We start from the raw sequence: 15,190 nt of genomic DNA on the forward strand, positions 1-15,190 counted from the left end.
ACTAAAGTATGGTGTCAATTACATCAAGACGACTAACACTTTTGATGGGTGGAGAAGAGGTTGTAGACAACTATTCAGTCTGAGACTAGGGAAAGTAAATTGGATCCAAAGATTCTGTGAAGGTCCTTCCCCACCTTTCCTTAGCAGAGAGTAGTAGAGGTTCAATGACAGCTGACTCACGCCAAGGTGGCTCAGCCCCTTGTCTCATCACCACCAGCTGAGTTTGCCTGACAAGCATAAAGCAATACGAAGAGTCTGATTTAATAGGCTTTAAGACATCCACCTGCCTTAAAATCTTTTCCTTTGTTCAGTCTCTAACAGTTGAAACCAATTAGTAGACACTTTTTTCTTTTGTGTCAAGTAATGCTTCCTGTGAAGAATTAAGGATAGGCTTAACATTAATTTATTAGTGTTAGAAATCAGAATAATGGTTACCCTTGGGGAATGGTATTGACTAGGAAGGGAACAGGGAGTTTCTCAGCTGCTGGGAATGTTCTGTTTCTCTATTTAGGTGTTCCATCTGTGAAAGATTTATGGGACTTTACAGTTATGATTTGTATATCTTTCCATATGTTTATAAATCTTCAAATTAAAGTTTATTTAAAACAATTCTTAGAAGATAGCCTCAGGAAGCATTCACAGATATTTATAACTTAGTTAAAACAAGGACATGAGCTTGTTTCCAAAAGGGAGTTAGCAGTTTGCTGAGACTACTGGATGCCGAGGGGGAAAGAGTAGATAACAATGGAGAGAAAGGGCCAATTTGTCTTCTTTGAGCTTATGTCTGGGGTTCATTCTGCCTTGGTTCTTCTGGGAACAGAGTACAATTCCCCAGTGAGTTACATACTTCTTTTGAGTCTATTCCCATTCTCCTTCAAGGATCTAAGAAAGGTGAGCAGGTTACAGAGCAGATTGGAATGAAAAGTGACTTTTTTGGCTCAGATCCAGAACTGGTAATAGAAGGTGATTCTCTTGGGCATTCAGCTTCAGGAAAGCATGGAGTCAGTATTTCATCTGGAAAGCAAACCATAGATGAGTTCTTCCAGCATGATCTGGCTCCAGTTAGGTGGGAAGAGACCAACAAACTGTAGCCACCTGGATACCAGTTGTATACAGATTTATGTTTATGTGTTGGTGGAGAGAGAGGTGCAGAGCTCAGCTAGGAATCTTTCCACCACACTCTCCTCCAAACCAGTGGATGTCTCTTCATCCCCTCTTCTTCTGTGTGACACACACATGGGGTCCATGCATGTGAGCAGGTGTCCTTCTTCCCCTCCAGCTGGTGAGTCAGCCAGCTCTCTCAGGTCACCATCCAGCTTCTGAGGAATATTTAGACTGAACAGGTGATTTCCGGGTGCAAGCTGCAAGGCTGGCCTCGTGGAAGAATGCAGATAAAAGTGCTTTGGGAAAATGCTTGTTTGGCTTGCGTGCATTCTCATTCATGTTACTCGTAAACAGTTATATATTCTCAACTGGAGCCCCATTTGTTTCTTCTGTACTACCTGAGTCCAAATGTGAGGCTAAAGAGATACCAATAAATCCTTCTTGTTGGTGAATTTTTTCTCTTCAAGGACATCAGTATTGATAGCAGTTGCACAAAGGGACCCCGCATCAGCTTTCCCTGGGGGGTCCTTGAGTTCTTCTTTCTTTCTTTTTTTTTAAATTTTTTAAAATGTTTATTTATTTTTGAGAGAGACAGAGACAGAATGCAAGTGGGTTAGGGGCAGAGAGAGAGGGAGACACAGAATCGGAAGCAGGCTCCAAGCTCTGAGCTGTCAGCACAGAGCCTGACGTGGGGCTCAAACTCACGAGCTGTGAGATCATGCATGACCTGAGCCAAAGTCGCACGCTCAACCAACTGAGCCACCCAGGCACCCCCCTTGAGTTCTTATTTCTGTGGAACAAATGAGCTTTATCAACAACAGGCTCACATTCTCCTCATGTCCCTGTTCTCTCAGTGTCGAAATGGAACCAAATCTCAGCACTGCACGAGTCTGTTTACAGCTATTTTATTACAATCTGGACCTTGTTAGTTTTCTCAATCCCATGGGCCTCAGAGAAAGATTCTGAGAAAAAAAGTCATGTCTCCTAAGAAAGGTCAGAAATTTGAAGTCACATGTAACCGCTGATTTAGTGGTAGTTAAAACATTACCACCCTGCATTTGTAAAGCACTTTGCATTGGCACTTTTATAAGCCTTAGCTGATTTGGTTCATCTAACAGCCCTGTGAGGTAGTAGGCATTATCTCTGTTTTACCGGCTGGGTGACCTATTCAAAGCCACACAGCTGTTCTTATGACTGCCAGTAAAGTGTGCCATTTTTCCTATTCCCCTTGTTATTAAAGATATTTTAACATCAGTAATCAAAACAGGAAGCCAGTTGTGACATTTATGTTAAGATCTGGTTATATTACTGGTCTAATGAAGCAAATATTTTGGAAAGACACCCAAGTTAGAGACTGGCCATAGACAGTAGCCTCCTTTCATGGAGTGCCTCTTGCCTGTTGACTGTGGAGGCTGCTCAGAGAGTCTTCAGACTTGTCTGCAGAGCAGGGCAGCCCTGGCTTGCTGAGGTATAGCGAGGGGCTTGAACTTGGAAGCTTTCACTGTTTCCCTAAGCCTCCAGTGTTTCCAGGTTTACTTTTGCAAGCTTATTATTGACTAAATGGCTGTATTGATTCTATACAATAAGATGACATAAAATATGGAAACGCTTAATGTTCAATAAGACTATGAGCCAGGCTCTCTTCTAAGAGCTTTGCATACATTAACTCATTTGGTCTTCATAACGACATTTGATTATTCCCACTTTTCAATTGAGAAGGCTGAAACTGAGCAAGTCATTTGCCCAAGGTCACAATGCTAATATATGGAGGAGCTGGGATTGAACCCACTAAAATTCCAGAGTCTGAGCTCCCAGTCACTTCAGTATGATGCCTTAGGCAGGTCTTCTAGGGCAAGCTCATTTTTTCATTTATATAAAACTCAGATCCTTAGATTTAAGTCCATCCTAGGAGATCATTGGCAAAGGAGTTTTCTAAACATCTCAAATGGGGACCAAGAAAACTTCCTGAAAAGAAAAGAGAGTTGAGGCATATACCACTTCTAGACCTAACCTCCAGGAAGTTACTCATTGATGGGCGTTCTCCAGCATATTGCTGATTCCCATAACTGTGAAATGAGAGTGGCCCCTTTCCCCTGGAAACTGACAGAGGACTTTGCACCGTAGACTCCAGGAAACTCAGTCTCAGATCAGGGACTCAGCATTCTGTTCTTTGTTTCCTTGAGAGCAGAATGGCATCATTTCAAGTCAAGCAGCCATACGAACATGAGGCTGGGCTACCCACATACAGGTAAACGTTCTAAACAATTTTCAGTGGAGTATGGAGTATAGGTACCAACTCCATAACAGGGCAACTGAGAAGCATAGGTGCTTAATTTAAGATTCCTAGATGCCCAGCAATGGGTTTTAGGGGCAGGGGGATGAACTTGCATAATTGTGTGCCACATTTTGGTTACATGTGTATGGTATACTTTTTTCATTGGAGTCTCAAAGGGATCCATGACCCCAAAACATTGAATAACTATGACGATAAGCTATGACATCTCATGAACTTATTTATGTGTAGCTTTTCTGGGACATCAGATGGCAGACTATAAAAGCATTGGTTTTATGAATTTTAGGGATCATTGTGATCTATGTAATTTTCACTTTACTAATTGTCTTTACATAGATACAGAATTGATTCAAATAGGCCTTTGCATTATGTGTATTTACAGACTGGATTTTTCCATCTACCGCATGGAGACTTCTTCATTGAGCCTGTCAAAAAGCATCCACTGACTGAGGGAGAGTACCACCCACACATCATTTACAGGGGGCAGAGTCAGAGAGCTCCAGAGCAGAAGGAACCAACCTGCGGATTAAAGGGTATTGTGACTTAAATTTCCTTACTGCATTGAGGAGTTTGTCTTGGTTCTATTATTGTTTTATTACATCATGACTTATTCTTACTCAAATCTTTTATCTCCTCCCCACTCTTCTGTTGCCACAAAGTATGTGCCCCTGTAGAATCATTTCACTTCTCCATAGTCTCTTCATATTCTTAATGGGAAGGGGAGAAAGCATCTTCTACATCCTTGCCACATTAATCAATGATACTTACATGATATGCACAATGGTGAATTTTTTTTTTTTCTCTAAGTAGGCTTAACGCCCAGGGTGGAGCCCAGGTTGGGGCTTGAACTCATGACCCTGAAATCAACACTTGAGCTGAGATCAAGAGTTGGACCCTTAATTGACTGAGCCACCCAGGTGCCCCTGTTTTTTTTTTTTTTAAACGTTTTGAATCTTCTAGAGGAAGATAGTTTAAAGACAATGATTTCTACTCTTAACAAAGGTATAGTGTGGAATATTACCAAACTGCTTGTCATATCTGCCTTTGGAAGGCAGATTTAAATGTTTGATGATGCTGATAATGATGTGTGAAGATAAACTGAAAGATACATCAACAGATATTCATCAGATGATGAACTGAGCTAAGCTTCTTTTGGCTGTCTTTTGTTTGTAGTTCACTGACATGTTTCCTGACCTTTGGACCCTGGAGTGACCTGAACTGGTCCTCTCTGCCTTGTGCTAAACAGTTTCAGGTAGTTTTCAGAGGTAAACTGACCAAGTTATTTACCTGCAATTCCCACATTCTCTTTGATTTGTAGAAGATAATAATCTATGCATAAAGCGCCCCTGGAAATGGGAACATTTTCTTAAATATTGCATAGTTTCTCCTTTCTTCAGAGGAAAAAAATTATGGGCCGGGGGCCAGTTAACAAAAGGAATCATTAATATTATTTATATGTCTTAAGGATTTGGAAACCATGGACCTCAATGAGAAAATAGATAGTGAAGGAATTAGCGCTGGTGGATTCTGATCATGGTTTGAGAGGACTCAGAACTTGAGCTTTGCAGGCAAGAGAAGGAAAGGACAAGGGCACAAGTAATTTCTCTACAGACTTCACCCAGACCCTGGGATAGATGGTAACTTTCCTGGGAGTGTCTTCTGTAATCTTAGCAGAGCAGAGTATGTAAACAATAAGAAATTTTGAGTCTATAATGTGTTTTTACACGAAAATGGACAGCTGCTTATATTCTTTAACTTTAGGAAGCCATTCCAACTTTGTCCTTAATTGGAAAACTTACTGTCTAAATCTCCTTCAAGCAAGAACTGGGAGAAGATACTTCTTCTGGATGATCTGATTGATTAAATTACTAATTCAGATAACTTAGTCTCAGTGTGAAATTTTAGGGCTCTGATCTAATCACTTGAAGACTTTCCCAATTCCTATTACACACTGGATGATGGGATAACACTTTGTATGTGTGATTTACTATTTTTTTAGATCACTGGGTCATCACTATGGCAGAGAGAGTGATTAGGGCAGTGAGTGAACTTGCCTGGAGAATCACTTCTGTAGCTACAGTTGCTCTGTGAAGTGAGTTAGGCTAATCCTCATCCACCTGCCTTGAACACCTCTCTGTTGAGGTAGAGTTCATTAATATTGAGTTGAGAATGGCACATATTTAGTCATAAAGGCAGAAAGGATAGATAGGAAAAGAGGGGTTTACAAATGTCATGTCCCTGTTAGGTCACGCACAATACCTCAGCTATGGCACTTGTCATATCATTTCGTTATTGTGTTTCCCCACCAACCCTAAGGCTTACCATTACTTTGGAAACTGCTCTGATTAATGCTACTTGGAGAAATATTTGTATTGTGAATTTCTCCACACATATCTTCTAAAAGATATTCTCTTAAACTTGCTTAAGACCTCCCACTGTCAGAACGGAACAGCTCTTTTGGAAGGACCTTCCAGAATGCCTAATGCAGCTCCTTTTTTTCACCAAAGATGCAATGAGATTCAGACAAAGGAGTGAACTTTCTATTTTAAAAAAGCTTTTTTAATACTTACTTATTTCTGAGAGAGCACAGGCAGGGGAGGAACAGTGAGAGAGGGAGACACAGAATCCGAAGCAGGCTTCAGGCTCTGAGCTGTCAGCACAGAGCCCGGCGTGGGGCTCAAACTCACAAACTACGAGATCATGACCTGAGCCAAAGTCAGATGCTTAACCAACTGAGCCACCCAGGTGCTCTGGTGAAGGGAGTGAACATTCAAAGCCATCAAAGCAGTAGGTGTTCTGAAGTTAGCCAAGCTTAGAAGTCAATGTTCTATTATACCTTGGGCTTTATACTCCCTCATGTTTATTCTTATGTCTTCTTTGAATATATAAATCTTGTTTTATCAACAGTCTTGAAAGCCCCATTGGAGTAGGAATTCCCTTCCCAAACAGTATGTAACGTAGTAGGTGGTGCAAACTAGAAATTTAGTGAATCATTGGAATGAAGTAGTGATTCATAGCCAGATAGATGAGACTAGAGTATTCTAGCCTCTTGTCTATATAACATTGATAGAAAGAAAAGAGAAATGTGTATTTTCTAGAAGTTCAGAAGGTGTCAGTTGTTCTGTGAACATCTCCCTTCCTAAGATAACAATATGATTTAATGCCTAAATGACAGCTAGAGAATCAAGAATAATCTAATGTGCTTGTGAATATTCTTAAAATATACATGACATTTGGGTTTTAAAAATCTTGCTTTATTTAAATGTACTTGGTCTTTCTAAACAAGGTAATTGTGGTGTTCTTATGTCACATTACCCTGCCGAGATGATGGAATTAACTGACAGTGGCCATGTCATTAGCCAACATTAAGGTACACTTCATACTTAGGTCAGTTGGTGTTTTGAGGTTGAATTACTGTGATTATATCAAGAAATATCACCTTTACTTGTGTAACGTGTTCTGCCTTTGTAATGTTCAAGGCAGAAACACCCTTGGTAGTGAAAAAAAAGATGTACTTTAAAAATGCTCTAGTAGTTCAAGAGAGAAAATGTATCAGTTATTTTCCTCTAAAATGTGTCCCTTTACTTATGTTTATATCCGATGTAGAAAAGTGTTCAGGAATTTCACAATGGGTCCCTTATCAATATGGTCTAAAAGTTCATTTTACCGACAATGACAAGTTCCTTTATCTGAAGTTTTTTGTCAAGAACATATCACACTGGGACTTGAGTGGGTTTTAGATGGATATCTGGGGGAACTATGGTTTTAGGAGACTGGGCAAGGGGAGAATTAACACTAGTCAGATAGGTCTGATGCTAACAGCTACAGGGTTATCAATGGCGGGAAGAGGTCTAGGCAGGTAAGGTCAGAGTTTGGGATTTGATGCATTAGGTATTCTAGGTTAGAAACGTAGGGTCTGGTTCCTGGCATGCATTTTTGTGTTCAAAATTTATTCATTCAACATCTATATATTGAGTATATTCTTTTTTAAATGTTGGTTTATTTATTTTGAGAGAGCACATGAGCATGAACTGGGAAGGGGCAGAGAGAGAGAGTGAGAGAGAGAATCCCAAGCAGCCTCTGTACTGTCGGTGTGACCTGAGCTGAGGTTGGACACTTAACTGACTGAGTCACCCAGGTGCCCTGAGTACATTCTTTATGTCTGGTGCTCCCCTAGGTTCTGTGGGTTCATATGTGAATAGGATATAATTCTTGGTCTTCAGAGCTGACAGCCTGGATGTGAGACATGGGTAAGTCGGGATCTGGTCCTAGTTTTATTTTTATAATATCTGGTAAGACCATGAAGGAAAATGGGACCTCAATGCATGAATTGGGATTTTTGTCACTGTACATTGTATTTTTGCCAGGACATGTAGCTATAATTCATTCATTTTCCCTATCACTGCATTTCATTATGTGAATGTTCCACCTGATCCTGTCTCCTGTGTGTAGATCTGAACTGCTCCCAGTTGGGGACAATTATATAGGCCAACTAACCTTCAACAAAGCAAGAAAGAGTATCCAATGGAAAAAAGACAGTCTCTTCAGCAAATGAAGAGAAAACTGGACAGTGACATGCAGAAGAATGACACTGGACCACTTTCTTACACCATACACAAAAATAAACTCAAAATGGATGAAAGACCTAAATGTGAAATAAGAAACCATCAAAATCCTACAGGAGAAAACAGGCAGCAACTTCTTTGACCTTGGCTGCAGCAACTTCTTACTAGACATGTCTCTGGAGGCAAGGGAAATAAAAGCAAAAATGAACTACTGGGACCTCATCAATGTAAAAAGCTTCTGCACAGCAAAGGAAACAATCAACAAAACTAAAAGTCAACCAATGAAATGGGAGAATATATTTGCAAATGATCTGTTGTATACAGGGTTAGTATCCAAAATCTATAAAGAACTTACCAAACTCAAAACCCAAACAATCTAGTGAAAAAATGGCAAAAGACATGAATAGACAGTTTTCCAAAGAAGACATCCAGTTGGCTAATAGATATTTAAAAAGATGCTCAATATCACTCATCATCAGGGAAATAAAAGTCAAAACCACAACGAGGTACCACCTCACACCTGTCAGGATGGCTAAAATTGACAACTCAGGAAACAAGAAGATACGGCGAGGATATGAAGAAAGGGGAACCCTTTTGCACTGTTGGTGGGAATGCAACCTGGAGCAGCCACTCTGGAAAACAGTATGGATGTTCCTTAAAAAATTAAAAAGAGAACTACCCTATGACCCAGCAATTGCATTTCTAGGGATTTACCCAAGGGATACGAAAATACTGATTCAAAGGGGGCACATGCACCCTAATGTTTATAGCAGCACTATCAACAATAGCCAAATTATGGAAAGAGCCCAAATGACCATCAACTGATGAATGGATAAAGAAGATGTGGTATATACTTACATTGAACTGGATAACATTTGACTCTGCAGTTGTGCAAAACTCATGTGCTTTTTGATCTCAGAAGCTTTCTTTAAGGATAACAGGATGGAGGGTCTCTGTGACTAAGTCAATCCCTACAATGTGGTATATATATACAATGGAATACTATTTGTCATCAAAAAGAATGAAATCTTGCCATTTGCAACAACGTGGATGGAACTAGAGTGTATTATGCTAAGCAAAATAAGTCAGAGAAAGACAAATATCATATGATTTCACTCATAGGTGGAATTTAAGAACCACAACAGATGAACATAGGAGGAGGGAAGGAAAAATAAGATAAAAACAGAGAAGGAGGCAAACCATAAGAGACTCTTAAATATAGAGAACAAACAGGGTTGCTGCAGGGTGGAGGGGGAGGGTGGAGCGATGAGCTAAATGTGTGATGGGAATTAAGGAGGGCACTTGTAGGGATGAGCACTGGGTGTCATACCGAAGTGATGAATCTCTGAGTTCTACTCCAGAAGCCAATAGTATACTGTATGTTAACTAATTTGAATTTAAATAAATAAAAATTTAAAAACAAGACTGTTCTTATACATGTTTCTTAGGATTCAAGTCCTTATCAAAGATAGTGGAATGAATATCTCATAGTCTATATACATCTGACTTTACCAGATGATGCAGACTTGTTTTCCAAAGTTGATATTCAAGCATGGTAAATGAGAGTTCCCACTGTTCCATGTTCTGTCCAGTACTTGCTATTCTCACTTTTATATTTGGCTGGTCTGGTGGATATGAAGTGGCATTTCTCTATGCTTAGTGTTGAACTTAACAAACATATTTGTTATGAAGTTGGACCCCAAATCTATGGCTTGTGGCTACAGATTCTCCATAGTTTTCTCTCCTGTCCCAGAGTTCAAGCCTGGAGAACCAAGTTTAAGTTTGCTTACTAGTTTCTTTGTTTTCTGGTTCAGTTTTTCATTTATTCTCTAATCCGACTTTAAAAAAATGTTTATTTAAGAGAGAGGGAAAGAGAGAGAGGGCTCAAGTGCATGCATAGGGGTGGGGACAGAGAGAGAGGCATGGGGGGTGGTGGGGACCAGAGAGAGAGAGAGAGGGAGAGAGAGAGAGAGAGAGGGAGAGAGAGAGAGAGAGAGGGAGAGAGAGAGAGAGAGAGAGAGAGAGAGAGAGAGAGAGCAGGCTTCATGGTGTCAGCACAGAGCCCAATGGCAGGCTCTATCTCATGAACCGGGAGATCAAGACCTGAGCGGAAATCAAGAGTCAGACACTTAACCAACTGAGCCATCCTGGCATCCCTCTAATCTGACTTTTAAACTTACCATTGTTCCCCAGAGCAAAAGTAGGGAGCAGCAGATGCCCCAGCTGGCTGTGTGCATCAGAGTTCAGCCAGAGAAGCAGAACCAGTAAGAAATATACATTAGGAGATTTATTGCAAGAAAGTGGTTACCACAATAGCGGGGGCTGGCAAGGCAAATCCAAAATCCATGGGCAGACCGTGAGGAAGGGCAGGCTGCAAGTCTCAGGCTTAGGCTGAAACAGCTGTCCAAGGCAGAATTTCTTCTGGGAAGTCTCAGCTCTGCTCTTAGGATCTTTCAGCTGATTAAATCAGACCTACAGATTATCAAGAATAATTCTCTTTACTTTGACTTTATTAATGGACTTTAATTTACACCTATGAAACACCTCTCACAGCAACGTCCAGAGTAATGTTTGAATAATGGGGACTACAGCCTAGCCAAATTGACACATAAAAAAAGATAATCACAGTGCATCTTTCGCTTTTCTCTCTGAATTTCTACTTACTTGTATTTGTTTTTCTTTTTTCTATTTTTGGCCTCTGAGGATTTCTTCCCTCTTTTTTAATGCTAGTTAGGGGACTTAACACTGGGAGAGTTTTTTAGGGTATCTGGTCTACCATATTGCAAGAAATCAGTCTTGAGTAGATTTCTTATTGAGGTCATTTGGAAATTTTTGAGTTGCCTTTTATTTTTTTAATTATCATTATTATTTTTAATGTTTATTTTTGAGAGAGAGAGAGAGGGAGAGAGAGAGAGGGTGTGAGCGAGGGAGGGGCTGAGAGAGAGACACACACAGAACCTGAGGCAGGATTCAGGCTCTGAATTGTCAGCACAGAGCCTGATGCAGGACTCGAACTCAAGAACCGTGAGATCATGACCTGAGCAAAGTCAGACGCTTAACCAACTGAGCCACCAAGGTGTTCTTTGTTTTTTTTTTTTTTTTTTTTTGAGTTGCCTTTTAAATGGTATGCACAGACATTATTAAGTACTAACAAATATTATAAATGTTATAACATTAACAAAAATCTCATTAGAATAATTAACATAGGTTCTTTAATATATGGCTTTTATGATCTCGAGGTATGACCCTTCTATCTCTACTTTCTTGAGGGTTTTTATCAAGAAAGGATGCTGTATTTTGTCAAATGCTTTCTCTGCATCTATTGAGAGGATCATATGGTTCTTGTCCTTTCTTTTATTGATGTGATGAATCACATTGATTGTTTTGTGGATATTGAACCAGTCCTGCATCCCAAGTATAAATTCCACTTGGTTATGGTGAATATTTTTTTAATGTATTGTTGGATCTGGTTGGCTAAAACCTTGTTGAGGATTTTTGCATCCACGTTCATCAGGAAAATGGGTCTGTAGTTCTCCTTTTTAGTGGCGTCTTTGTCTGGTTTTGGAATCAAGGTAATGCTGGCTTCATGGAAAGAGTTTGGAAGTTTTCCTTCCATTTCTATTTTTTGGAACAGCTTCAGGAGAAGAGGTGTTAACTCTTCCTTAAATGTTTGGTAGTATTCCCCTGGAAAGCCATCTGGCCCTGGACTCTTGTTTTTTGGGAGATGTTTGATTATTAATTCAATTTCTTTACTCGTTATGGGTCTGTTCAAATTTTCTATTTCTTCCATTTCAGTTTTGGTAGTTTATATGTTTATAGGAATTTGTCCATTTCTTCCAGATTGCCCATTTTATTGGCATACAATTGCTCATAATATTCTCTTCTTATTGTTTTTATTTCTGCTATGTTGGTTGTGATCTCTCCTCTTTAATTCTTGATTTTATTTGGGTCCTTTCCTTTTTCTTTTTGATAAAACTGGCTAGTGGTTTATCACTTTTGTTAATTCTTTCAAAGAACCAGCTTCTGGTTTCATTGATCTGTTTTACTGTGTTTTTGGTTTCGATAGCATTGATTTCTGCTTTAATCTTTATTTCCTGTCTTCTGTTGGTTTTGGGTTTTATTTGCTGTTCTTTTATCCTCAATGGGGAAAAACTGAGAGCTTTCCCCCAAAGGTCAGGAAAAGACAGGGATGTCCACTCTCACCACTGTTGTTCAACATAATATTGGCAGTCTTAGCCATCAGACAACACAAAGAAAAAAAGTCATCCAAATCAGCCAGGAGGAGGTCAAACTTTCACACTTCACAGATGACATGATACTCTATATGGAAAACCCAAAAAATTCTGCCAAAAACTTCTAGAATTGATCCATGAATTCAGCAAAGTTGCAGGATATAAAATCAATGCACAAAAATCGGTTGCATTCCTATACACCAACAATGAAGCACAGAAAGAGAAATCGAGGTATCGATCCCATTTACAATTGCACCAAAAACCCTAAAATGCCTAGGAATAAATCTAACCAAAGAGGTGAAAAATCTATATACTGAAAACTATAGAGAGCTTATGAAAGAAATTGAAGAAGACACAACAAAATGGAAAAATATTTCATGCTCCTGGATAGGAAGAACAAATATTGTTAAAATGTCAATACTACCCAAAGCAATCTACATATTCAATGCAATCCCTATCAAAATAACACCAGCATTCTTCACAGAGCTAGAACAAACAATCTTAAAATTTGTATGGAACCAGAAAAGACCCAGAATAGCCAAAGCAATCTTGAAAAAGAAAACCAAATCCCAGATTTCATCACAATCCCAGACTTCAAGCTGTATTACAAAGCTGTAATCATCAAGAAAGTCTGGTACTGGCACAAACAGACACTCAGATCAGTGGAACAGGATAGAGAACCCAGAATTGGACCCACAAACATATGGCCAACTAATCTTTGACAAAGCAGGAAAGAATATGCAATGGAATAAAGATAGTCTCTTCAGCAAGTGGTGCTGGGAAAACTGGACAGCGACATGCAGAAAAATGAACCTGGGCCACTTTCTTACACCACAACACAAAAATAAACTCAAAATGGATGAAAGACCTAAATGTAAGACAGGAAGCCATCAAAATCCTCGAGGAGAAAGCAGGAAAAAACCTCTTTGACCTTGGCCGCAGCAACTTCTTACTCAACACGTCTCAGGAGGCAAGAGAAACAAAAGCAAAAATGAACTATTGGGACCATAGGTTCCCACTTTCCAAACAGGAAACTGCTCATTTTACCTCTTTTAGGATGCTGTGTGCCAAACACATGCTGTCAGAGTGGCCAGGACAGCACTGAAGTACAGGTAAAATTTGGAAGGGCACAGAAGTCTGGGGAGTGCATCTGAGACCGGGAAGGGGATTTGGATCAATATGAGCAGAGAATCAGTTTCGACCGAAAGATGAATCTGTTGTAGGGCACAAAGTCTCAGTCCTGAAGACATGCTATTTGAGATGTTAGCTGTTAAGCTCTATTGCACTTCCCAAAACTCTTTAGAGAAATGTACAAGGTACATCCCGGCTTTGCCCTTGGCCCTTCCTGTGCTTCCACATACCTTTGGTGGGGTCGAGAGGTGGCTTATCCTATCCTGACCAACATTCTGGCTTCCCTCTGCTGCCTGCAGAGACCTGAGAAAGCTGTCTGATCCTTTCATCCTGCACTGGTCTGTTCATCATTGGAGCCATCAATGGCCCTAACAGCATATTGATGGCATCCCTAAAAAAATGAATGACTTGACATCCAGCTTCAGAGCCCTGTGTGGCAGACACACTCCTGGTGTGGTTTTTCTTCTTTTATTCGTGTCTTCAGTCAACCCACATGGCCAAGTCCTATCATTTCCACCTCCTAAATAGATTCCTAAATTGTCTGCCTTTCCCCAGTGCATTACTGTGCTGCAGCATCATAACTTCACTGGCATAATAGCAGAGCCTCCTGACTAGTCTCTCTGCCCTTGAACTCTCCTATTAGAAGCTAGAGGAAGTATTCTTTTTTAATGTTTTATTTTATTTATTTGAGAGAGAAACAGAGAATCCAAAGCAGACTCTGCACCAACAGCACAGAGCCCAATATGGGGCTTGAACTCCCAAACCATGAGATCAGGACCTGAGTTGAAGTGGGACGCTTAACCAACTGAGCCAGCCAGGCACCCCAGAGAAGTTATTTCTAAAGTATAAATCAGGTCATCTCTCATGCTGAAAGCCTGTCAACGTCTTCCTGCAGTGTAAAGACCCGGCTCTTTAGTCTGTTTCAGGAGTGCCTTTTCTGTGCAACTCCTGCCTCTTCCTCCTGTTTTGTCTCTTATCACTGCAGATATAGCCTGTGACATTCTGAACTAGTTTTTATTACTCAAATAACCCTTGCTTTTCATTGCCTCTAGCCCTTGCGCTTAGGTTCCTTCTGCCTGAAACTTGTTTTCCCCAACAGCTTTACCGAGTTACTTCTGTTCATCTTTAGGACTCATGCATGGCTTCCTTCAGAATACCTTCTTGTCTCAATCTGCGTTAGATGCCTCTCCTATGACTTTAACACCAGCTACCTCACCTATTTTAGGCTTTATAAGATGATGAGTATCTGTCTGTATTCTTTGTAGTCTATACTGTAAACTCAGCGAGGACAAGAATCACATCTGCTTATTCACAGGCGTGTGTCCATGATCTGACAGAGTTCCCTATAGGGTAGGAACTCAGAAACAATGAAAGCGTAAGTTTTGAGCTTACTGACCATCTATGATGAATTTGGCAGCTTATTAAATACTTATATTCCCCTATGGAACCAGTTTAACCTCTGAGTTTAACCACTTTCCTGAAGAAAGTTAGCATGTACTCTGATGCCTGGTTGCTGAAAGGAGTGTGCATGAGACAATATGGCAGCGGTTGGGACTCTTGGCCTGAAGTTGTAGCTGAAAGTGAATACTTCAAATTTTTATTTTAGAAAAAAGAAGAGGATGGATGAATGAATAGATGGATGGATGTATAAGAGAAAGCAAGTGACATTCATTTACTCAACAAGCTCCTACTCTGTTCTAGGAACTGGGGATTCAGTGGTGAGGAGGATACTGACCCAGGCAGGAATGTGGCGATGGAGGTCTGAGAGAGCCTAAAGCAGGCAGGAGAGGTGTGCTCCCTAGGCAGAGGTAAAGAAGAGCGAATATCTTGGAGATGAGAGGGCCGAGTCAGTCACTAGTGCCCTG

At 40.3% G+C, this 15,190-nt stretch overlaps 1 protein-coding gene across 8 annotated transcripts in view; it reads left to right on the forward strand.

Annotated features, from left to right (window-relative positions):
- ADAMTS12 (ADAM metallopeptidase with thrombospondin type 1 motif 12) overlaps positions 1–15,190 on the forward strand; it is a 331,317-nt gene that overhangs the window by 119,145 nt on the left and 196,982 nt on the right. For 5 of the 8 annotated variants that reach the window (XM_045038328.1, XM_023239156.2, XM_023239155.2 and 2 more), the window contains one exon: positions 3,780–3,930. In XM_045038328.1, coding sequence (XP_044894263.1) covers positions 3,780–3,930 — 151 coding nt within the window. Of the gene's footprint in view, positions 1–3,779; positions 3,931–4,204; positions 8,014–15,190 lie in introns of those variants that run through there. The other 3 variants (XM_045038324.1, XM_045038319.1, XM_045038323.1) reach the window with 3 other exon arrangements.

This window comes from Felis catus, chromosome A1 (assembly GCF_018350175.1).
Source record: "Felis catus isolate Fca126 chromosome A1, F.catus_Fca126_mat1.0, whole genome shotgun sequence".
In the NCBI taxonomy this organism is placed as follows: domain Eukaryota; kingdom Metazoa; phylum Chordata; class Mammalia; order Carnivora; family Felidae; genus Felis; species Felis catus.